Raw genomic sequence first — 22,255 nt, forward strand, 5'->3', positions numbered from 1 at the left:
TGTTCTTTGTTTAAAAAAAGTAAAATAATGTTGTTGCTCTTTAAGTGGTATTTTTCTTTGTTGTTATTATTAATAAAAATTAATGAGTCAGTGTAAAGTTCCAAAGTTGCGTAGTAGAAGAAGTGAGTAGCTTGGCCTGTGCTCTAATAATCTTTTCTGGCACCAGGAGAGACAGTCAAATATACAAACATGTCTGTCAGAAAGGTTTCTGTTTATTAACAGCAAAAGATAAGGTTTTTATATGTTTGACCAAACGCCTGTGCCATCGATATCTGTTACTACAAAGAACATAAACCACTGTTAAATATATATGGTGAAATACTAAAGAACAAAGGAGAGTAAGTTAGATAGGTGTCCGTCCAGAGGTAGCGAGAGAGAGAGACATAATAATAAATAAATAAATAAATAAATAAATAAATAACACATCATTGACAGAACGCATCAGCTATAAACAGGGAGTAGGAACCATTTAATATATCTCTCAATTTCAGGGGTGGGATTTTCAAGACGTGCCGCGCACTTTCACTGATTTTCAACTCATTGCTTTCCGGAAGTGTAATTATTGGACTGTTTGTAGATCGGATAATATACCGGAAATTCCGGTTTTTATCCACTTCCGATGAACGCCGGTGACAATGAACCTGTTTTTGCGGACTTTTTGATGGTTTTTTTACACTGTTTTTAAGGTATGAATTTTGAAAAACCAAAATCTAATCATTATACGCAAGCGGGATGTTTTAGTATAAATATTCTCTTTATTTTGCAAACGTTAGAGAATGGCAGCTGACACACTGGCTGGGTGTTTGACAGGTCTCGTGCAGCTAGCACGGAGCTAAATGAATTAGCAGCAAATCAGGGATACACAGCTCCTTCATTCCTGTATTGTCATTTTTATTCTTATATATTTTAGTCTGTCCGCGATGTGGAGGAGGAGTTTAGACCTTTAGTTAACGTTGTTCAAAGGATATGATCTGGTTATAGATTAATAATAATTCAATCTGGTCTAAATCAATTGCGCGCGCTCATCATGGTTTGTTTATCATATTGCTGTGACAGCAGTGATTGTTTTATTTGGGTTTATTGACATGACTGTAGGCTGAGATTCCTGATCTTGGCTGTGAGAAGAGAGCCTGACATGGTCCTCTGCTGTTGTAGCTCCTGAAGCTTTGAGTTTTGGTGTCTCTTGCATGTTCAGATGCTTTTCTGCTCACCATGGTAGCACAGAGTGACTTGTACAAGAATGCAAGTTTTCGAGAATGCAGATCTGCTCTGATCCAAAAAATAAAATAAAAATAATCATGTGCACCACCAACATCCACCTAATTTGCACAAAATCATTTTGCCTGTGCATCATGTTGCCCTTCAGATCAGAAAGCTCCTTGTCTTACACTAGCTCTTGTGATAATGTTTTAGCATAAACTGCAGCATGGAGGTCGCTTACCGTGAAGATGTCACAATTATTCAGATAATCAGTGCTTAGATGTTTTTATTGTCCTGAATATGTATCTGTTGCATTTCTGGCTGTACGAGGTGGTATCAGAAAGTTTCGAGACTAGTTCTGTAACACGCCAACAGATGGCAGCACAAGGCTGCACGCACAGTCATAGGGAGCTACGATCTTCAAAAGGCAGTGTGCCAGAAGACATTGCCCTGTGTACATCGGGAGCTGTGCAACTGGTGCTATTCTGATCACATCTGCTTTTTCACCATGAACAGCAAGTTAGAACAAAGAGCGAAATTCTGTGTGAAACTGGGCAAATCTGCCACAGAGACGCGTGACATAATTCTACAAATTTACAGGGATGCTGCAATGAGTCATTCAAGGTGTTTTGAGTGGCACACACGCTTCAAGAGCGGAAGAACTTCACTGGAAGACAGATCTTCGATGAGCTCAACCCCCGTAAAATGTCCAAACCATTCGGCAACTCTGAGAACAATCCGCAACGTTTCTGCCATTGTTGGTGTGTCATATGGAACAGTCCAGGTAATCCTCACGTGTGATTTAAACATGAGCTGTGTTTTCTGCAAAGGCTGCTAACCCAGGAGCAAACTCCGTCAGCGTGCCACGGATGACCCGTCCATCCTTCGTGTCGAGCATCTTTAACAGTGACGAAACTTGGGTGTTTGTCTTCACAGTGGGAGAGTCCATCGTCTCCATGACCGAAAAGGCAAGGCAGGACTGCAGCTTAGCCTAGTCCATGCTGATCGTATTTTCCGACATTCAGGTTTTAAGGCGTCTGAGAGAGGACATATGGTGAAAACAACCAGATCTATGCCATGCGGATTTCAGAACCTTTTAATACCCCCTTGTATTAGTTCAGATTTAACTTTTCCTTCTTACCACCACTATAATAACCGAAAGCCCTTGTGGATTTTATGATTGTTTCCCAGGTCACAGTAAGTCCAACATGGGTCTGTTATCTGACCCGAACCGAAGGAAGGCTCTGACCAGTCTCCTCACCCGCCTCAACACTCCCATATGGTAAGCACTCACTTAAAAAGCTCAGTGGTGTGTTTTTGTTAGCAACTGCTAACCCAATTAAAAATAACTGCTATTAAATGTATTTAATATTAGTCTTAGATGTTGGATGCTTTTCAGGCTTTTTGTAATCCATGTAGCCATGTAGACCATGAGTTGGTCAAGTAACATCTTTTTAACGCCCTAATTGGACCACAGTGTGGTGTGCTACCTGGCGGGCATCGCCTGGTTCATGGGCCTGGCGTTCGAGCCGTTCACTCTGAGGACGTACATGTCGGAGAACGCGATGGGTTCCACCATGGTGGAAGAGCGGTTCCCTTCAGGAGAACGAGCTTTGGCTACTGCACGGGAGTTTGCAGCACAGAAGAAAAAGGTTGGGTAAGTAGATCAGTCTTTCATAAAGTGGAATGAAAACCAGGAACTGTGTTAAAATGCCTTATAGAAAATAAATGCCGCTTGTGTCGATCTCGGTTGCTGAAGGGGCATGCCGGTCGACTGGCTGGTGAAGACGATGCAGGCCAGAGGGCTGGAGGTTTTCACCCAAAGCTTCTCGCGCACGTTGCCTTTTCCAGATGAGAACAAAGAGAGATTTGTGAGTTTCTACACCGGATACACAAACAGCTTTATCGTCATGACAACATATTGTACAACATATCTTAATTAATGGAGCAGCAAAAAGTCATTTAATGAATTGTTAGTTCATCTCAATCTACTAGAACAGGTTCAGGAACAGATCCTAAGTCTCTGGACCTTACGTTCCTTCAAATGATTTTCCCTCGAGCAGTGTTTTGATGATGAATTTGCCACTCTAAAAATCTCTGTTTTATTTAAATGAGATCTGGTTATTATGGAGGCTAAAACGAATGATTTTGATAATTTTCATTCTCACCAACTGATTCATTTTGCCTGAAGTGTCTAGAAACTTATGAGATAAACATCAAAAAACCACAATCATTACACAATCGCCTAAGACTTTTACAGCATGCTGTAGGACTGATGTAACGTGTGTAATGTGTTATTTTTATATAGCAGTATATTGTATTATGTCATTATATAATATTTTTGGATATGTATTACTTAGCAAAGTTTTATTCATTCATCTATCTCCCCCTTTCTCTCTTAATGTTTCACCCTCAGATGGTTCAAGGCACTAATGTATACGGGATCTTGCGAGCGCCCCGAGCGCCACGGACAGAATCCCTGGTGCTCAGCGCCCCCTGCAGTCCCGGCAACAGCAACAACCAGGCAGTCGGCCTTCTCCTCGGCCTCGCCCAGTATTTCAGGAGTGAGAGGCTTTATAAACTCGATTTATACACTTTTTCATTATCATTAAAATTATTTATGTATTATTTTTTTTTGTTTTGTTTTTTCTCTGTTGAAATCCTTAATATGTTTAAAAAAAAAATCCTTGCTCAGTGGTATATTAGTCAGGCATGAAAATCAAGACATGAGACTAACGTGAGGTGAGAGGAAAGTGGGTGGAGCTTCCAGGATGTCAGACAATAATAGAGAGACAGGATGATAAACATATTAACTCATAGCAGAGTTATAGAAAGTATAAAAAGAGTTCTTGGGCAAAACATAATAATAATAAATAAATAAAATGCATTCAGTCTAAAATGACAGGAATTCCCCAGTGTTTGTTTTTGTTACCCGTCAACTGTTTTTGCACTGCTATGTAACACCAAGTGTACCGTTTCTAATGTTATAATCCCAGGTCAGGTTTTCTGGGCGAAAGACATCATATTCCTGGTGAGTGAGCACGATCTCATCGGCATGCAGGCTTGGTTAGAGGGCTACCATCACACCAACATCACAGGTGAGTTCCACATCTCCTCTCTACAAAACAGGAGCTAAAATGCCATCGGAACATCTAAGATAATGCTGAACAGAACAGGCAAATGTAATTACATCATAAAAATATAGGAGCCAATCAAATTTCAGTACGCAAATGCAAGAGAACAAGTTGGAAAGCGTGTTTTATAAAAAAAAAAAAAAGAAAAAAACATTTAAAACAATGCCTGCTGGTGTGCAAAATGCAAACAAATTTCTATCAAATGAACATACAGTATGTTAAGCTCATGTGAAATAACAATTTACATGAAATAAATAGACAATTTTTGATCCCAAAGGACATTTCAAACATCCAGTAGCATGAATAGTATCACAGTAGCCATGCTGTTAACAATTGCAAATCATCAATCATGTAAAGCGTGCAAAGTCCAAATCATGTACAGTCCAAACAACCAAAAAAAAAAAAAATTTAAATATAGGCAATGAATATGAATATTCAGTGGACAGAATAGCGCAAGAGGTGCAGCAGTTAAATGTAACAGCATATCACATAGTACGTACATTAAATTCATACACACAACACTCAACAATATGAATTCATTAAAAATAAAACAAAAAAAATACATAAAATGAAAGTAATTGTATAAAGTTGATCTGGACAATGGTGAACTTTATCCAATTCTACAATTAATTGATTAAATCCTAACATCAAGCTTTAAATCTTTCAAAATATTTGCCTTATATTAAGAAAAAATGTGAAAAACTTTATTTCAATTCTTCAGGGAGCTTTATATCATTTAAAGATTGGAATGTGCTGTATTAATGTTTACATGTATACATTTTAAGTGACTTGTTCAAGTATTAATTATTTATACGGTTCTAGGTTCTAGGTTCTTCCTTTTTTTGTTGGTAGAAATTGCTTGAAAATAATAGTAATAATAATAATAATAATAATGAATATTTAAAACAGATTGAGATCAGCCTTGTAGTGTTACTTAGTAGACATTTAAAAAGAATCAAAATTCATTCTGTATAAATGTCTAATAAGTAACACTACAAGGCTGATCTCAATCTTTTTTAAATATTTATTATTATTATTACTATTATTTTTATAGATTGAGGCCTGAAATATGCAATGATGAAGACAAATAAAAAAAAGACTTTATATATATGTCCATGTGTGTGTGGGCACTATGAATGACAGGGTTAAATGTGTATATATTTAAATTATATACATCAATGTTCTGCCATTTAAAACGGGTTGTCTTTTCCTTTTGGCATAATTTCTACCTTGTGCTGTACCTGACCAACTGTGCTGGTCAATCAATCAGGGATGAGCTACACGCCACTACAGGGCCGGGCCGGCTCCATTCAGGCTGCTCTCTCGCTGGAGCTCAGCAGTGACGTCATCACCAGTCTGGATCTAGTACTAGAGGGCCTAAATGGACAGCTTCCTAACCTGGACCTGGCCAACCTCTTCCACGCCTTCTGCCAGAAGCTCGGCATCCTCTGCACCATTCAGGGGAAGGTAAGAGACACTTACAAGTGAGCGGATCATTCGAGAAACTTACTGATGATATCTCAAGTTTCTGTGTGGAAACCGTGCAGTGTTAAGAGTATAAGACGTGTGCGTCCTCTCTCAGCTCCAGAGAAACGACTGGGAAAGTACGGAGGGTTATACTCACGCCGCACAGACCATGATGCTGATGGTGCTGAAGCAGGCGAGCGGTCGGCCCTGGGGTGACCACGGGCTCTTCCTGCGCTACCACATTGAGGCCGCGACCGTCCGCGGCATCAATAGCTTCAGACACTACAAGACTGATGCCACCACTCTGGGCAGGTCAGCCTTGTTTCAGTCGCTGTCTGTTTGACACCAGAGGCCTTGTTTATAAACGATGCATTAAAAAAAAAAGTGTTATATATATAGTTTTTTTTTTTTACACATCAGAATCACTGCTCTCTGATAGTTAAACTGGAATCATCTTCATCTTTTGTATGACTTTAACAAGGAACTTCTCTAAAGACACTTACTAGTGTCTCCTTTTGATGATTTCATGGGAATATGTCATTGCATTGTCGTTAAACAGATTCCTCACCCGCACTGCTACAGCCTTTTTAACTTTTTCTGCACGAAGGCCAGAAGAACCAATGGCTCTTTTGTGATCACATGACGCTCGGCAGACAAAGCACATGCGTACTACTCGTTTTGCAAGACCTTGATCATTTATCAAGTTAAAATTTATTCAAACATTTTGCTCGTCTTGCAAAACGCTCGCAGACCAAGGTAGTCTTAGATCCAAGTTTTAGTGTATATTTCATCATTTAAATACGGACACAATTAACCACATATGGGGTGCAAACAGAAATAATACCACCAGTGATAAAAGAGAGAATGCACAATTGTACTCCTGACAGTTTGGTGTGTGTGTGGTATTTCGTTATGCTCTTTCACATTAGATGCTGATCTTAGATCAGTCGCATGGTACTTATGATCGATTTAGCTCGAAATATGTCTTTTAAGAGATCTGTGCCATTTAAGAGGCATTAAGTGGAAATTTGACCTCGGTATTAATGTTAATGTGAAAAACAGCATTGGATAAATTACAAATGAATGATTGTGAATAATTCTTGGAAACTCTCTTCTCTCAACCTTTTTTCAGGCTGTTGGAGGGAATGTTCAGGAAGCTGAATAATCTCCTGGAGAGACTTCACCAGTCCTACTTCTTCTACTTGATGCCTTCACTGTCTCGCTTCGTCTCTATCGGATACTACATGCCTGCGTTCGGCCTGCTCGCTGCCATCCTGCTCCTGCGAGTATCCTCTCAGCTACACTATAGTCTATAAAATAGAAGAAAACCCTTATACGAGCACTTATTCGTGACAATTCATGTTTAGTTCTTTTTGTTTTAAGTAAATAAAAATGTTCAGATAATCATAAATATCCATAATTACTTGGGTTGCTTTACAACATCATTGTGCTTTTATACACAAAGCAGTACTTTTTTTCTGCTTGAATGTACTAATGCGTGCACTTAACCGAACTACATCATGTCCTAAAGTGAGTAGAGTAATTAAAGGTTTTAGTAAAAATGTCTTGAGGATCCTTGACTTCAGTGCATGCGTTAGATCTGTGGGTGCAGATTGGGAGTCCAGCTCCAGTAACCCAGGATGGAGTCGGTGAAGTAGAACCGGTCAGTATAAGGAGATGATCTGTTGTAGCCACTCTGTTTAAGTTGTGTACAATCCCACATACAGTAAAATCTTGAAATGTGACAGTAATTCGTTGCAGAAGCGTGCTTATAATCCAAAGCATTCGTATATCAAGGTGAATTGGCTCATGAGTAATAATAGAAGCTCAGATGATCCGTTCCATAACCCGAAAAATATTCATATAAAAATAAAGAATAAAAAAAAAAAAGTTAAAATAAAACATATTAACCTGCACATTACCTTTGCAAAGAATCATGACTGGTGTGAATCGAGATAGGAGAGGTGGAGGAGGGGGCGGGTGGGGGGCGGCTACTGTGTAGGACGACTTTCTTACACACACACGCACACTAACAGAATCACTGCTCTCTGACTGACTCCCTGAGTTTCACTGGCAAACTGGAATCTTTAACAAGGAATTTTCTAATAACACTTGTTTTTGTCTCTTTTTGAGGGTTTCGCGAAAAATGTTACGTTGCGTTGTCTTTAAACAGATCTCCCGCACTGCTACAGCCTTTTTAATCTTTTATTTACAAGGGCCGTTGTTGCAGTATAGTTACTAAAGAACAGTCACTACACGTAGACACGAAATTTTAAAAATGCTTTATGTGGGGCCTCCGAGTGGCGCAGTTGTAAAGTGCTCTCCCTTTAGTGTAAAAGTGCTCGGGGATCGCGAGTTCGATCCCCAGGTGATGCTGTAACCTCTCACAGCCGGAGGCCTAGAGAGAGCTGATTGGCCGGGAGGGATAAGAGGTACTTCGGGCTCCCACATTAATGCCGGCTCTACAGCCAATCAGGGGTTTATGTAAGCTCACGCAAGCAGAAGGAGCGGATAGCGCTGTCCTCCGAGTGTGTTACGCTGCCCCCAATGGTGCGTGATCAAGCAGTTCAAAAAGATGCAGTCAATGACGTCACATGGGTCGGAGGAAGCACGTGATAGTCTGCGGCCCACCCGACTGATTGGTAGTAGAAGCTTAATGTGGGAGCCCCCTAGTGCCAGGGAGGAATTGGATACGACTAAAATCTGGGAGAAAATAGGAGAAAAATCCAAAAAAATATTTAAAAAAAATAAAAATAATGCTTTATGCTATAGTAAACAGTTCATGCACAGATGTTGACTGTACAAGTGACGCACAGTCACTGAGATTGAGCATGTAAGAAGATTACCCGTAATCCCACAGCACGAGAGAGAACTATTGGCTCAGTTGTGATCACGTGCCACTTGGCAGACAAAGCCTAGCGTAAATCAAGGTAAAATTTATTTAAAAAAAATTTTGAAACACTTGCAGATCAACCTTGCATCCACTGTATTTATTAAAGGTTACACGTACAGTACAGGACATTATTGGCTTTAGTGGCTGTTTTTTTACATAAATACATATTCATTTTATTGTCTTGGTGTGTGGTGTTGAATCTTTTCCTCCAGCCGTCTAGTCCAGGTGTCCTTTCCGTGCTGACCCCGATAGTGATCAGTCACCTGACGGGCGTGGCTCTGTACACGCTCCCCGTCCTGTCTCAGGAAACGGCAGTAGAACACTTCCCCGTGTCTGAGACCGAGGCTGTGGTTCTCACGGCCATCGCCATCTACACTGCAGGCTTGGCGCTGCCGCACAACACACACAGGTACCACACACACACACACACACACACACACACACACACACAAACACACACAGAGTTAATATTTAATGCTTTAACAGAAGGCTTTAGTGATTCAAATGTAGGGTTACTTTGGTTCTACCGCTATCTATATGAATCCCAGTAGGTCTGTGCATGATCACCAAGCTGATGACAATGCAGTCTATTTTGTACGTGGTTAAAGGGAAGTGATAAAAGATGAGGAGGTGTAATGTGTCTCAGCACCAGGTTGAGTTCTCGTCCCCTCTCTGAAGTTAATTATATTGCTATAACAGCGCATCACAAAGTGTTTCCTCTCAGTACAAGTTTTGTGACTAGTTTAGCTCACCGATTTTATAGTCACTAATGAATCGAAATAAAATTCGTCATTCAATTTAAACGTGTGTTTTAGGTTGATCTCGGGCGAGGGCACGGAGCAGGGTTGGCGGGTGCTGAAACTGGCTGGTCTGCTCTACCTGGCCGTGCTGCTCGGCTGCACGGCTCTCATCAACTTCTCCCTGGGCTTCATCCTGGCCGTCACGCTGGTGCCTGCTGCTGCCTGCGTCACGCCACACATGCCCAAGTATGTAGTAGTACACACACAAACACACACACACTCCTACACTAAAGACTTCGGCTTATCTTATTAACATTAGGTCACCGCAGTCTTTTCAAATCACAACATTTATTATCAAAATTATATTTAGTCCTCCAAGTCACCTAAGACCCTATGCTTTAGGGAATATAGAGCATTATATATTTCTGAATAAATATAGAATTATATCACTGTAATAAATAGAAAAAATATTTTTTGAATTGAAGTTGTAATTGTAAATCTGCACTAAAGGCTCTCTGAAGTTGATTTTACTCTGAAAATTGTCTCAAAAAACAATCTGATCGAAAAAGGCCAGGTTGTGTCGGTTTTAAAATCATTTAAAAGAGATGCACTATACTGCCAAAAGTATTCACCCACCTGCCTTTACATGCATATGAACTTGAGTGACATCCAATTATTAATCCATAGGGTTTAATGTAATGTTGGCTCCGCCCTCTTTGCAGCTGTAACAACTCTTCTGGAAAGATTTTTCACAGTCATGCCCAGTCGTGTTTGGTCGTTTTTTTAGGAGATGGGCTCAGCCCCTTAGTTCTAGTAGGAACTAGTAGTAAGGAACTCTTAATGCTTTGGGATACCCAGCCATTTTGCATAATTTCATTCTCCCAGCTTTGTGGGAACAGTTTGTGGGGACGGCCCCTTCCTGTTCCAACATGACTGTGCACCAGAGCTTGAAGTAAAGTCCATAAAGACATGGATGAGCGAGTTTGGTGTGGAAGAACTTGACTGGCCTGCAGTCCAGACCTCAACCTGATACAACACCTTTGGGATGAATTAGAGCGGAGACTGTAAGACAGACCTTCTCGTCCAACATCAGTGTCTGACCTCACAAATGTACTTCCCAGAAGAGTTGAAGCTGCTATAGCTGCTAGCGGGCGGGGCCAACATTATATTAAAGCCTATGGATTAAGAATTGAATGTTACTCTGAATGTCAAAGTTCATATGCATGTGGAGGCAGTCGAGCGAATACTTTTGGCAATATAGTGTGTTTTATTTGCATAAACAATCGTGATTTAATATAAAAAAATATATATTAAAATAAAAAAATAAGTAAAAAAAACGCACGATCGTGAGTTATCATTAACATCACATTAACATTTTATTTATTTATTTATTTTAATATCCAGCCATGATCACAGACTGTAATAACGTTGTTCCTGGACGTTCCCAGCTTATTTCCAGCCATGTTTTCCCTCATTAGCTAACTCTATCCTGACTGAGCTTTTAGACAGATTATAAACAAAATGATTCCATGCTTTAAAGTATACACTTCACTCAGATGGAATTGATTTGATTTTAGGCCATCCAAATTAATGAGTCATAGTCTGAGCATGCCTCGTGTGTGTGAGTAATTATAAGCTCATTGTGCAATAAATCAGTTGGGGAGAATGAATGGGTCTTTCTCATTTGTTCCCAGATAACACTGTTTGTCTTTCTATAATCTCTTTATAGTGTTATTTTCAGACAGAGCTCTTTAATATTGTGCGTTTTCAAAGTGCAGGTTATCTCTGCCCCTGGATGAGGCAAATATCAAATGTAAATAACTTTATGATTTCAAGGTTCATTCTCTTGAATGGGGCCTGCTATGCAAAATTCACTTTCTAGTCATGTTGAGACTTTGCGATGGGTCTCTAGTCTGTGTAAACACACACAAAAAACGAGACATGAAAATGACCCGCTGTTTTGCGCTTTCCAAATTTTTTTTCTCGGAACTAACAAGCCAGCTAGATTTCCCCTCTATTGTGATCTCGTATACCATGAGACTCTCCCCCTGGCTCAATGTTTAGCTTCCCCTGTATCAATTTTTAAAAAATATAATGAAAGGAAGGGTGTCGGCTGCTGTTTATCGATAAAAAAAAACCTTTCTCCTTCAGAAGAGGGATGGAGGAGCAATGGAAATTTGGAAAGGTTGTGGAAGTATACACTGTAGAGGTGTTAAGAAGAATTGAGAGAAAGGCTATGGTAAAAGTACATGATAGAAGAGGATTTAAACTGACAGGAAGATGAGGGAGATCAAAACCACAAGGTAGCTGTAATGCAACTTACTGGATGCCGACCGCCATTAAAACAAGCCTAGGCTAATGGGTAGTGGCTAACTGCTAAAAACTAACTGTAGTCTTTTACTGTTAAAAAAGGGCTAAGTTAGACGTTAGCTGCTAGCTGTTAATGGCAAATCTCTTAACACTAACCTAATAATCTTTATCTCTTAGGAGTGGCTAGTTTAGCCGCTAGCAGTCAGCAGCTTTTAAAGCTCCACCCCCAGGATTTATGGCAGCCTGTATAATGTCTATTAGCGCATGTTTGCCATGGTTAATGTATTCCTTTTCTGTTTGTTTGCTTGTTTGTTTATAATGTTGTGTACACTTCTTTAGGAGTCTGCATTTGGATTGCAGAAACACTCACCTTGTGTCATTTTTGTGTCTGTGTCTCAGGTCTTTGGGTGCCTTGGCGATGGTGCTGCTCAGTCCAGGCTGCACACTTTTCTACTGCATCTTCCTCTTCCAGGACCTCCAGGAAGCGCCGGTGACGCTGCCCGAGTGCTGCGTGCTCTTCCTGTCCGTCATCTCTCAGGGCATCCTGGACCACGCTCTCTATGGTTCACTGATCTACCCGTTGTTGGCGCTGTTTGTGTATCCGTGCTGGCTGATGCTCTGGAACGTCCTGTTTTGGAAATAACAAGATGAACAAACTGAGCCTTTGTCAGGAGTTAAACAGATCATAAGAAACACTCGGCTTGGAGGTGGGGCTTAATGAATGTCCATGGAGGTAGTGGTCAGGAGTGTGGGAGGAGCTACTAAAAGGAAGACCTAAAAAAAGGATATGTTTTTGTATGTTGTTTATATTTGCTTAAGGAAACTACACAGGAAGGTCATTTGTTTAACACTGGAATGAAGTGTTCTTTTTTTGTTTGTTTGTTTTTAATAAAGTTTTTGTCTGGATACCTGATGCTTCAGAATAGGTAGCTGGAAACACTGGCTGTTGATAGTAATGAACATTTCAGTATGTGAACATGCACCTGTAACGATAACAAGTTCATGTTTCAAGTCGTACTGCCAGCAAATATCTGATAAACCTGGTACTTTCCTCTCAAGAATGTGACGAGCTGTTTTGAACGAACAAACAAACAAGGCGTGACATCATGAAGGCGAACATGCGCCACACTAACCCAACCTGCCAGTTTGGTTTTCTTTCATGGCAAACCTGTTTTAGGTTGATGGGCACTTTTTTTTTGTTTGTTTTTCTTACTTGATTTGAAATGTCCTTTAATGGTTTAATGGTTAATAAAATACCTGAAACCTGAAAGTCTGTAAATGAAGTCTGTCTTTGTAAGACTCTCAAAATAAGGATTCTCGAGCATTTCCTTACAAACAAACACTACATCTACGACCACAGGTAACATAACATTTCATTTTTAATTTAGAGTAACTTACTAAAAAACTTACTTTGCTCAGTATACTAACAGATTATACGCTGTGTACAAAGCATCCCTTTGGGAAATCCAAGACAGAGGATTATACACTTCAACAGGTGTTGTTTATGCCCTTTTTTTTTTTTTTTATTCAAAATTTGGAAGCAATAAGTAGATTTATGTTTCCTCTAAAGATATCAGTAGTAATTGATGTATCAGTCTGGAAAGGATTACCAAACCATTTATAAAACATAGCCATTATCCACAAATGGAAAGAACATCAAACAGTGATCCCAGGAGAGGCCGGCATACCAAGAGCACAACGATGACTCATCCAGGAGCTCATAAAATACTTTATATAAGTATTATTAGAGTATATTAGAGATGGGAGTAAAATCATCTGATGTCTAAAATCAATGATCTATCATGAGTCAACTGAGTTTCAATTAATAAGTGTGGGAGCACGATGATAAAAAAATGGCTTTCCTGATAATAAATAATCCTATTTTCGAAAAAACCCTCGCCGATACAGTGGAAAACAGCTCTGAGACAAAATGGTGTCTGGGATTCCCCTTACGATTTTAAGGCACAGGGACAGCACTTACATTTCACTCCGAGAATAATTTCCTTTGACGCGGTTTTGGTTTTCAGCCACATGATGGCGGTGTGGGGGAAAAGGACAGATTTAGTCAAGAGGATTGGTATTCGTATCAAAAGCGTATAACTCTCACTGTGTCAGACTTAGGAACAAATCCGGCTTACGAACATGCTCCCGGAACGTTGTTCATATTTACATGTTACAGGTATGAAGGTTTGAACAGAACTGTAATAAAATCTTGTAAATAAATTAACATTGATTCTGAATATTTATAAAATCGTAATACTTATGGAATCGGAATTACTTAAGGAATATTTACAGAATGTGTGTTTGTGTACCCCAATTTAAAGGGTACACATTTCTATTTATATTGTACTATTGTAGTGTATAAAAATATGCACCCTTTAAATTTGTACATCTGTGTAACGAGGAATGCCTAAGTTTACAGAAATATCTTTTTTTTTTCTCCTGAGAGAGAAAGTTTTAATGAAATACTACACTATATAACAGCAGGATTACGAGCGGCTGCACGCGGATACACGGTCACATTTTTCCTTCGTCAGAGTTTCCAGAGGAATGAAATATCAGACGGACTCACTTCCTGTTTTGATTTATTTCCCTCTTGTGTCAGAAGGGGAGATGATGACAGCGCTGTGCGTGTTTACCTCTACGTAACCCTCGTCTCTCTTTTTATTTTCCCTGTCCGTCTCTCTCTCTCTCTTTCTCTCTCTCTGTCTCCCCGTCTCCGTCTCGCTGGTCGCGGGGTGTTTAGTTCTAAAGCAGGTTGTCATGGCTCTGAGTTCGGGGGTTTGGCCTCCGGTGTTTCCGGCTCCCGGGCTGCAGCAGGGCTCAGGCTTGGGCTCAGGCTGCGGCACGGTGCTGATGTCGGTGCGCGTGTCGGTGTCCCGGGCGACGCTGCGAGCTCTGCGGCCGCTCCGCCCTCCGGTGTCCGGTGAGGACGACGCGGCTCTCCGCCTGCAGCTCAGCATGGACCCGAACCGGCCCGGAGACTTCCGCCTGACGCTCAGGGACTCCGGCAGTAACGGCAGGATCACGGTGAGAGTCTCCTGGCCTCAGGACACTCACACACAGAATAATCTTTAACTTTAAAATGAGCAGTATTAGTTAGCAAATATCAAACTCAGCTCCAAGTGAAACCAAAAGTAAGATCTTTAGTTATGATTAGCTCATTCGCTTTTTTTTTCTCCACATCACTTCTCTTTACAGCTCATCAGTCTTAAACAAGTCCGAAACCCAAGCGTATAGAAAATTTATTTACAAGCTTTTCCCATCAGGATTCTGTTAACATATTCCATCAGGATCTGCACAGCCACGCCCCCTTTTCCTTATAAGGAACTTTAACGACAGTTTTACACAGACAGTAGGGGCGGGGCTAGCTATCCTACAAACATACTAAATCTTGCTTACTCATCGTCTATACCGCTTTATCCTGTGCACTGGGTCTCCAGGGGGGCCTGAAGCCTATCCCCGGAGACTTAAGTCCATCGTAGGACACACACATTTGTTTAATTTCCTCGTTGATCATCTGATCAGCCTCAGAATGCAGAAGCTTCCAAGTGGCGCAACAGGAACACATTTTTATGGAGTTACATTATCAAAAAATCGTTTGCATTAAAAGTCTTTTTCTCTAAACTCTGCACACATGCTTACACCAGTCTCGAAACACCATGAGTGTTAATTAGTCAAAAATCAAATGCACTCACATGCTCGCAGCCACTCGACTCGCCCTCCCACTGTCAAATTTTGAGACTTTGGAGGTGTCTAAGGAGCTAAAATGGCACTATTTATAATAATACAGGTGGTACACTATGAACTATTTACGCATTTAAATCCTGTGTGGTAGGATGGAATTACTTGCTAAGTTTGTTTAGGAATAATAATTATGGTGGAGGACAAAGAGAGTGCTATGTGCTGCTCAGTTAAATGTTAAACATGAACTCTCCTACATGAAGATGGTTTTTAAATAAGAAAAGCTATGTTATAAGGAACTGGCTACATTGATCATGAAGGCTTAAAATTGAAACAAAATCGGGGAGAATTTATTCTGGAAATGTATAAAATCACGATCCAGGTATGTATTGTGATAATATCGTATCAGGGGGTGACTGGTGCTTCCAATCCCTATAATTTAGACTAATCTGCATGTGTTTGGACTGAGTGAGGGAACTGGGGTACCGGAGGAAAGTCACCCAGCACTCCACCAAAATCTATGCACACAGACTCAAGGCAGGAATTGAACTCTCAACCCGGGCCACCACGATACAGACAATCGGCTTTAGGACATTTCTCGGGTCTCTACGTTTATTCTGTTCATCACTTACAACTTGAGTTCCTACTCGCAAAAGTACACTGATTAGTGTATAATCTTATTTTGTTGAACTACTGTAGTTAACCGATAACACTGTGGCCTCACATCTCCAAGATCGAGGGTTCGATTCCCACCTCGGGGTCTGTGAGCATGAAGTTTACATGTTTAGTGGGTTTCCTCCCAAAGTCCAAAGACATGCAGATTAGGTTAACTGGAGTTGCTAAATTCCACTGTAGTGTGTGAATGAGTGTGTGTGTGTGCCTTGTGCTCCAGGTCTCTTGCGACCCTGCACAGGATAAATAGTTTAGAGAATGAGTGAGTATGTTAACTGTTAGCTTTACATTCTGGTTACTAAACTACACTTGTAATTTACCTTGCAGTAGTTGGCTTGAAAAAAAAAAAAAAAAAGACAAACACCTCCTTTAAATACTTAATTAAATAATGAGTGCCTGAACAGGTTGTTCAGGTTCATCAACAACTTCTTAAAGCCAGAACTCCACAAATGAAGGATTTCTGAACCATACGAAAGCAAATGTTTATTCACAGCCTGTAAGATGCTCTCTTCTTTCTTTTCTTCAGTCTCTGGCAGAGTTCGAGCTGCGTGCAGTGAAGTATGAGATTAAGTCACCTCGCTGCCACGAGCTGTGCGTCATCAAGCCACCACACGACACGCTGACCTTTACCTTCCGCAGCGAGCAGGAAGCCCAGGAGTGGGCCACAGTCATGATATCATCGCTGAGGGAAGCCCACAGAGGTCAGATTTCTGATTTATTCCGTTTTTTTCCCCATTTCATTGCTGCTTTTAACACTCTGACTTGCTCTCATGTCCCCTGACACCACCTGGACATCATTCTGACCCAAAACAACTAAGAAGACTTGTTCATTGAAGAAGAAGAGTCATGGATTGATTAAATCCGGAAACTTATGAAGACTTGTTAATTGAAGACGAAGACTTCAGAAGACTTATGAAGTCTTGTTTGTTGAAAACAATGTCTTACCAAGACTTATTGACTGAAGACAAATACTTTCGAAGTTATACAAAAGTCTTTATCACTGAAAAAGTCGTTGTCTTCCAAAGTCTTCATTAGTCTAGTTCTTCAATCAGCAGGTCCTTGTAACTCTTTGTTTTCAATCACGAAGTCTACACAAGTCTTCTGTTTTAATTAATCAGTCTTTGTAGTTTAAAAAAAAAGAACTAAATAATTATTTTAAGTACATTTGCTATATACATCACTTTCCTGTTCCTACATATTTTTGTCAAGTGGCGTAGAAATAGATACACAATCAGCCAGACACACACACAGATACGGACTGGTGCAAGCAACAGACCTACACACACACACACACACACACACACACACGTGTTAACTGGTGCAGACACACATCTGCACTGATAGACACATGGAAACAAGAACAGATGGACAAACATAAACAAGAGTACACGCACAGCCTGACACACATAACCAAGTGCACATACAGACAAATACTTGCATAGAAGCAGAGAAACATCTGACTGATTATTAAAAGCTGGAAGATGAATAACACACACTGTGTAGTGGAAGCTAAGCTGCAGTGCCTGTTTCTTCTGTGTTCCAGTGGCAGGCGTCCCCTCTCAGCCCACTGACGACTCGGGAAACTATCTACAGCCTGTGGAGCAGAGCACAACCTTGTCTTTATCAGCTAAAGGTGAGCGAAATGAGGAACCTGCTCGTCACCACATCCGACCGGAGGGGTCACGTTCTTCTACAACTTCTGTTATAGCTCTGGTTCCCAAAGTGTGGGACATAGGATTAAGTTAAAGTTCCTGTAAACTATTTCTGATGAAGCATTTACATTAAGAAAGTAACCAGAGCTAATAAATCAATGCCACGGGATTTATACAATGGGATATTCTTTCCCTTATCTTAGTCTTGTGTGTTAATCGAAGGTGTGTTTAATGGTTTACACGGGTGTTCAAACTGGCTCGCTGCCTTTTTAACTTTGGGAACGGCTTTTGACACATTTACCAATTTTTTTTTTTTTTTTATTAACTTTTATTAAAACTGTTCTGCATAGTACAATTAAAAAAAAAAACATGTTCTGTAGAATATTGTGTATTTAAATTATGCCATTTATTTATCTTTTTTTTCCTGCTGTCACTTCTTCAGAGGAGCTATGTGCAGAACTGGCCAGAGCCATCGAGGCTGGAGACGCTCATGCAGCAGTGCAGCACGCCACATCACTGGCACGGCAACAGATGGCGCTCACTATCCAGCCGGCACGAAAAGACTCTGAAGACGCAGAGATCAGGCAAGTTTTTTTTTTTTTTTTTTCTGCAGTGGGACTTTCTTGGGACTTCCTAGACACATTTGTGCTCTGACACCTTTCACAGCAACTCAGTATTACACCTTTCACAGCAACTCAGTACTTAGCAATCTTGTAGCATTAATAAACTCACATCCTGGGTTGTGTACTGTTGCAACTTCCTGCTCCTTTAATATCTCACCGTGATAAGGAATTAACACCTCACCGTGTTGTGTCTGCAGCTTAGCAGTTGCGGTCGAAGATGCCACGTCGTCCTGTTGCGTCACGGTTAAAATCCTCTCCCACATGACTGTGGCGTCTCTCAAGCAGCAGGTAAGCGAGAAAGCGAAACGCTAAAGGATGTGCATATAAAACGACAGTGTTGTATCCGACAGCTCACACCATGTCAGAATGTGACAAATGAGTTTAAATCAGTCCTCTCACTTGCTATTCCTAATCCCTGCCTCTGTCCCAGATGTTCGCCGAATACGGTTTCCACCCGCGAGTACAGCGCTGGGTTATAGGTCAGTGTTTGTGCTCCGAGCAGCGTTCCCTGGCGTCGTACGGCGTGTGTCGAGACGGAGACACAGCGTTTCTCTACCTCCTCTCAGCGCGCCACGCCCGCCTCAGCCGTCTACAGTGCCAGCAGGACCAGGAGAGCGCCCTCCTAACACCCGCGCCCAAGCCGCCACCCACCCCGCAACCAGCCAGTCACGACTGGAGAGGATACAGCACCCTGCCACCTCGTCTCCATCACTCCAACACAGGTGCGGCTTCAAGCAGCGGTGCAGTCAGTGCTTTAAAACGTAGTCACTCTTTATTGAGTGGGCAGGAATTTAAGGGGAATAACCTAGATCTGACGGACACCTCTGTGCTTTATCACAGAGGTCTGGTTTTTAAGGCAGTGGTGGCTCAGTGGTCAAGAAAGAAGTTCAAAAGTTCAAAGTCCTCTAAACCCTCTCTGTTCCAACAGTTAATGTATTACATTTCACAACCACAAAGTCATATTGATTTGGATAGAACTACAATAAGCATAATCAGATAAACAAGAAAAACATCCCATAATGCCCTGATATACATGTACACATGATAATCGAGGCAGGCTAGCTTTTTTTATTCACCACTGCAAAACCTCCCAGACAATTTTGTTTGTTTGTACGTGACGGCGATGTTGTCTTTGTGATTGTCTTTTTGAATAAACAGGAACCGGTGGGAGCGGAGCCGGGAAGCACAGCATCGGTGACATCATGAACCTGGACAGACTGCAGCTGGCTGGACCCGGAGTGAGACCAACAAACCCGCAGGTACACACGATACACACACATTTTAATAAGACTATAAGGACTAGAGAAGCTTTCCCTGCATTTTAGAGAGATTTTTTTTTTTTTGAGAAAGAGGATCATTTTCTCCTGTAAACCACCAGCGAGTGCAAGGAATGCATCTCACTAGCAAATGAACCGGCAGCATCAGATTCACTCTCTCCACAAACAGACTAACATACAGAGAGAGATCCACCAGGTTAAGCAGACACTAACTGATATTTCTTCTTCTCCTCCCCTCTAGCTGGGTTGGTCGTGTCCTTCCTGCACGTTCATAAACAAGTCGACGAGGCCCGGCTGTGAAATCTGCAGTACAGAACGACCCACTCGACCAGACCTCAGCGCGTCTGAGGAGGTGGCTCTTCTCCTATAAGAGCTCTCCGACCCACACTGTGAACTTTTTCAGCCATAAGCAGGCCAGTATAGACATGGAAAAGACACACCCATGTGCACACATTCAGCTGGCACACGATTCATCGTGCTGAGTGAGGACTGAATGCGAGGTGAGAAAACTCGTCCCTGAACTCCCCGACCTAGCTAGGAATCTCTAGTGCATGCCATGTGCTACGTCGTTGTTTCCAAGCCACCGTCGCTCCGAGACGTTCCGGTCACGCCTGAGCCGAGAGGAGATGAAGACGACGAGGATGAAACTTCACGGTAGAGATCATCAACCATCAGCTTCTTTGCTGTGCTTCAAGCGCATCGTTTAGTGTTTTTACACAGAACCAGCGGATTGAATTTTTCTTTAAAGTACCCCTGAACGTTTTTTTTTTTTTTAATGAATTTTTTTTGTAGCAAGCAATAAACGCAGAAAAACACAGGTGACATGCTGTTTTTACCAACATGTGCTTGATTGTTTTCCATTCACACCACATTTAGAGCTGTGAAGTGTCTGTAAACAAAGTCACACCAAACCCGAAAACTCCTCTGTCCGGTAGCGGAAAATTCCCGTAAGTCACGTGGAACGCGCACTCCTCAGGTCCCTGTTCTGGTTGTTACTATGGTAATGGCGATTTATAAGAGAGCACATTGAATAAATGTGTGACTGTTCTGTCAGACCTATACGGTTAAACAAGATTTATTGATAACCGTATGGCAAGTTAGCAGCGCTGTAGACCAAATAAGCCCTGATATCTGATATGCAAGTGATTTTGCTAAATGAATCGAAGAGAATATAAAACTCGGACACAATGAGACTCAGATACTGAAATCCCTTTTTAGCAAATGGTAAAACAAGAAGAAAGTGCTTATAATATTGTGTTAAAATTAATTTTAAAAGGATTCACAATAGTTTTCATGAATGAGTGTGTCTAAAGGATTGAGGTACAATTTAAAGAGTAGTACTGACAAAGGGGGGAGGAGATGCTAGCTCATAAAATCTTAACTCATTTATACTATGGCCTGTTCAGGGATACTTTAAATGTAATGTAAGACATACAGGCGGTAAAGTCATCGATTCATTTGTAAATATGTCACTCATAACCTCGTCTTCACCACAGCCGAGAATCAAATCCCTATCCGAGTGTTTTTTTTTTTCAGTTTATTTAAGGTTTTACACTAATTAAGATTGTGGTAGAATTTTTTTTTAAAGGATTCACTGCTGATGCAAGCTACACTTTACGAGTGTAACGGTTTCCTTAAAGCTTAACTTGCAAAATTAGAGCATGTTTGCAGGATTCCTGCAGTGCGAATTGTAATGAGATGGAAATCCTACTTGCATCTTGATTATTGACTTGGATTGTGCTTCTGTTCTTTTGTTTTGTATTGTTTTATCTTCCATGAAACTGTTATTGCAGATAGTTACTGGACCTCAGTTAGTTGTTGTTAAAAATGATAAGTCAAGGTCAGGAGCCTGATGTAGCAGCTCAGTCAAATGCTTTTCACCAGACATGCAGTAAATAGCATAAAAAAAAAAAAACGAATCCTGCTGAAAATATGATTTACACGAATCCAAAGCCTGTTTATCAATATGTTGTCAGAGTTTTTACTTGTGCCACACAAGCTCATGATTGTAAATGGTTGCATTTATTATATAATTTGAGTAAGTTATATTTGGTGTTTATTTTATGAACAATAAAATTTAAATGAGAACAAATATGCACTTGTCTTTTCATCTGACCATCGTTAAGTACACTGATCAAATATAACATTAAAGCATCTGCACAATATTGTCCAGGTTCACCAAAACAGATTTGAGCCATCCAGGCCTGGACTCCACAAGACATCTGATGGTGGATGTAGAGCAGATGCTTTAAATTATGTTAGTTGTGCGGCGGGACCTTGGCAAATTGACGTTTGTCCAGCAGGTGCCACAAATTTGCAACTTGAGTCAACACCTCAAACTCTTTGTTCCTTATATTCCTTTAAACCATTGCCTGACATTTTGGCAGTGTGTACACATTATTCTGTTGAAAAAGGACACTGCCATTTAGGAAAATTTTTTTTGAAATTGGTCAGTCTGTCTGTCTAACGGTCTGATCTATGATCAGCCGAAGTGGTGTCAAGTCCACTGCAGTCGTTCCTGTGAAGATTCAGCGAGTTCTGCTGATCCTTGAAAATCAGCAGATACCTTGTCGCCAAGTTGTGTAAGGTATGCATCTGGAGTA

General features: G+C 40.9%; 2 protein-coding genes and 1 long non-coding RNA gene across 3 annotated transcripts; 2 read left to right on the forward strand and 1 right to left on the reverse strand.

The window, feature by feature from the left end:
* The first annotated feature begins 599 nt into the window (after positions 1 to 599).
* On the forward strand, positions 600 to 12,652 carry gpaa1 (glycosylphosphatidylinositol anchor attachment 1). Its single transcript, XM_053497138.1, has 13 exons — positions 600 to 686; positions 2,392 to 2,482; positions 2,678 to 2,857; positions 2,960 to 3,071; positions 3,617 to 3,764; positions 4,197 to 4,298; positions 5,605 to 5,801; positions 5,917 to 6,113; positions 6,934 to 7,109; positions 7,388 to 7,464; positions 8,907 to 9,103; positions 9,510 to 9,680; positions 12,144 to 12,652. The coding sequence occupies exons 2-13, from the start codon at positions 2,409 to 2,411 to the stop codon at positions 12,385 to 12,387; spliced, it is 1,875 nt and encodes a 624-aa protein (XP_053353113.1). The 5' UTR covers positions 600 to 686; positions 2,392 to 2,408; the 3' UTR covers positions 12,388 to 12,652.
* Positions 8,906 to 14,465, reverse strand: LOC128524540 (uncharacterized). Its single transcript, XR_008360537.1, has 3 exons — positions 14,384 to 14,465; positions 12,115 to 12,372; positions 8,906 to 9,083 (listed from the first exon to the last, which is right to left on the reverse strand). It is a non-coding gene; the product is annotated as an uncharacterized LOC128524540 (long non-coding RNA).
* Positions 14,394 to 21,744, forward strand: sharpin (SHANK-associated RH domain interacting protein). Its single transcript, XM_053497126.1, has 8 exons — positions 14,394 to 14,774; positions 16,627 to 16,801; positions 17,644 to 17,733; positions 18,195 to 18,336; positions 18,573 to 18,663; positions 18,806 to 19,097; positions 19,534 to 19,634; positions 19,894 to 21,744. The coding sequence occupies exons 1-8, from the start codon at positions 14,508 to 14,510 to the stop codon at positions 20,020 to 20,022; spliced, it is 1,287 nt and encodes a 428-aa protein (XP_053353101.1). The 5' UTR covers positions 14,394 to 14,507; the 3' UTR covers positions 20,023 to 21,744.
* Positions 21,745 to 22,255: the final 511 nt, after the last annotated feature.

The sequence above is a fragment of the Clarias gariepinus genome, chromosome 1, assembly GCF_024256425.1.
Source record: "Clarias gariepinus isolate MV-2021 ecotype Netherlands chromosome 1, CGAR_prim_01v2, whole genome shotgun sequence".
Classification (NCBI taxonomy): domain Eukaryota; kingdom Metazoa; phylum Chordata; class Actinopteri; order Siluriformes; family Clariidae; genus Clarias; species Clarias gariepinus.

Coding starts and splice junctions, on each gene's coding strand:
- gpaa1 (XM_053497138.1), top strand. CDS start 2,409: ATGGGTCTGTTATCTGACCCGAACCGAAGGAAGGCTCTGACCAGTCTC. Junction 5,802..5,916: donor TCTGCACCATTCAGGGGAAG/GTAAGAGACACT, acceptor GTCCTCTCTCAG/CTCCAGAGAAACGACTGGGA. Junction 7,465..8,906: donor GAGTCGGTGAAGTAGAACCG/GTCAGTATAAGG, acceptor CTTTTCCTCCAG/CCGTCTAGTCCAGGTGTCCT.
- sharpin (XM_053497126.1), top strand. CDS start 14,508: ATGGCTCTGAGTTCGGGGGTTTGGCCTCCGGTGTTTCCGGCTCCCGGG. Junction 14,775..16,626: donor GCAGTAACGGCAGGATCACG/GTGAGAGTCTCC, acceptor TCTTTTCTTCAG/TCTCTGGCAGAGTTCGAGCT. Junction 16,802..17,643: donor GCTGAGGGAAGCCCACAGAG/GTCAGATTTCTG, acceptor TCTGTGTTCCAG/TGGCAGGCGTCCCCTCTCAG.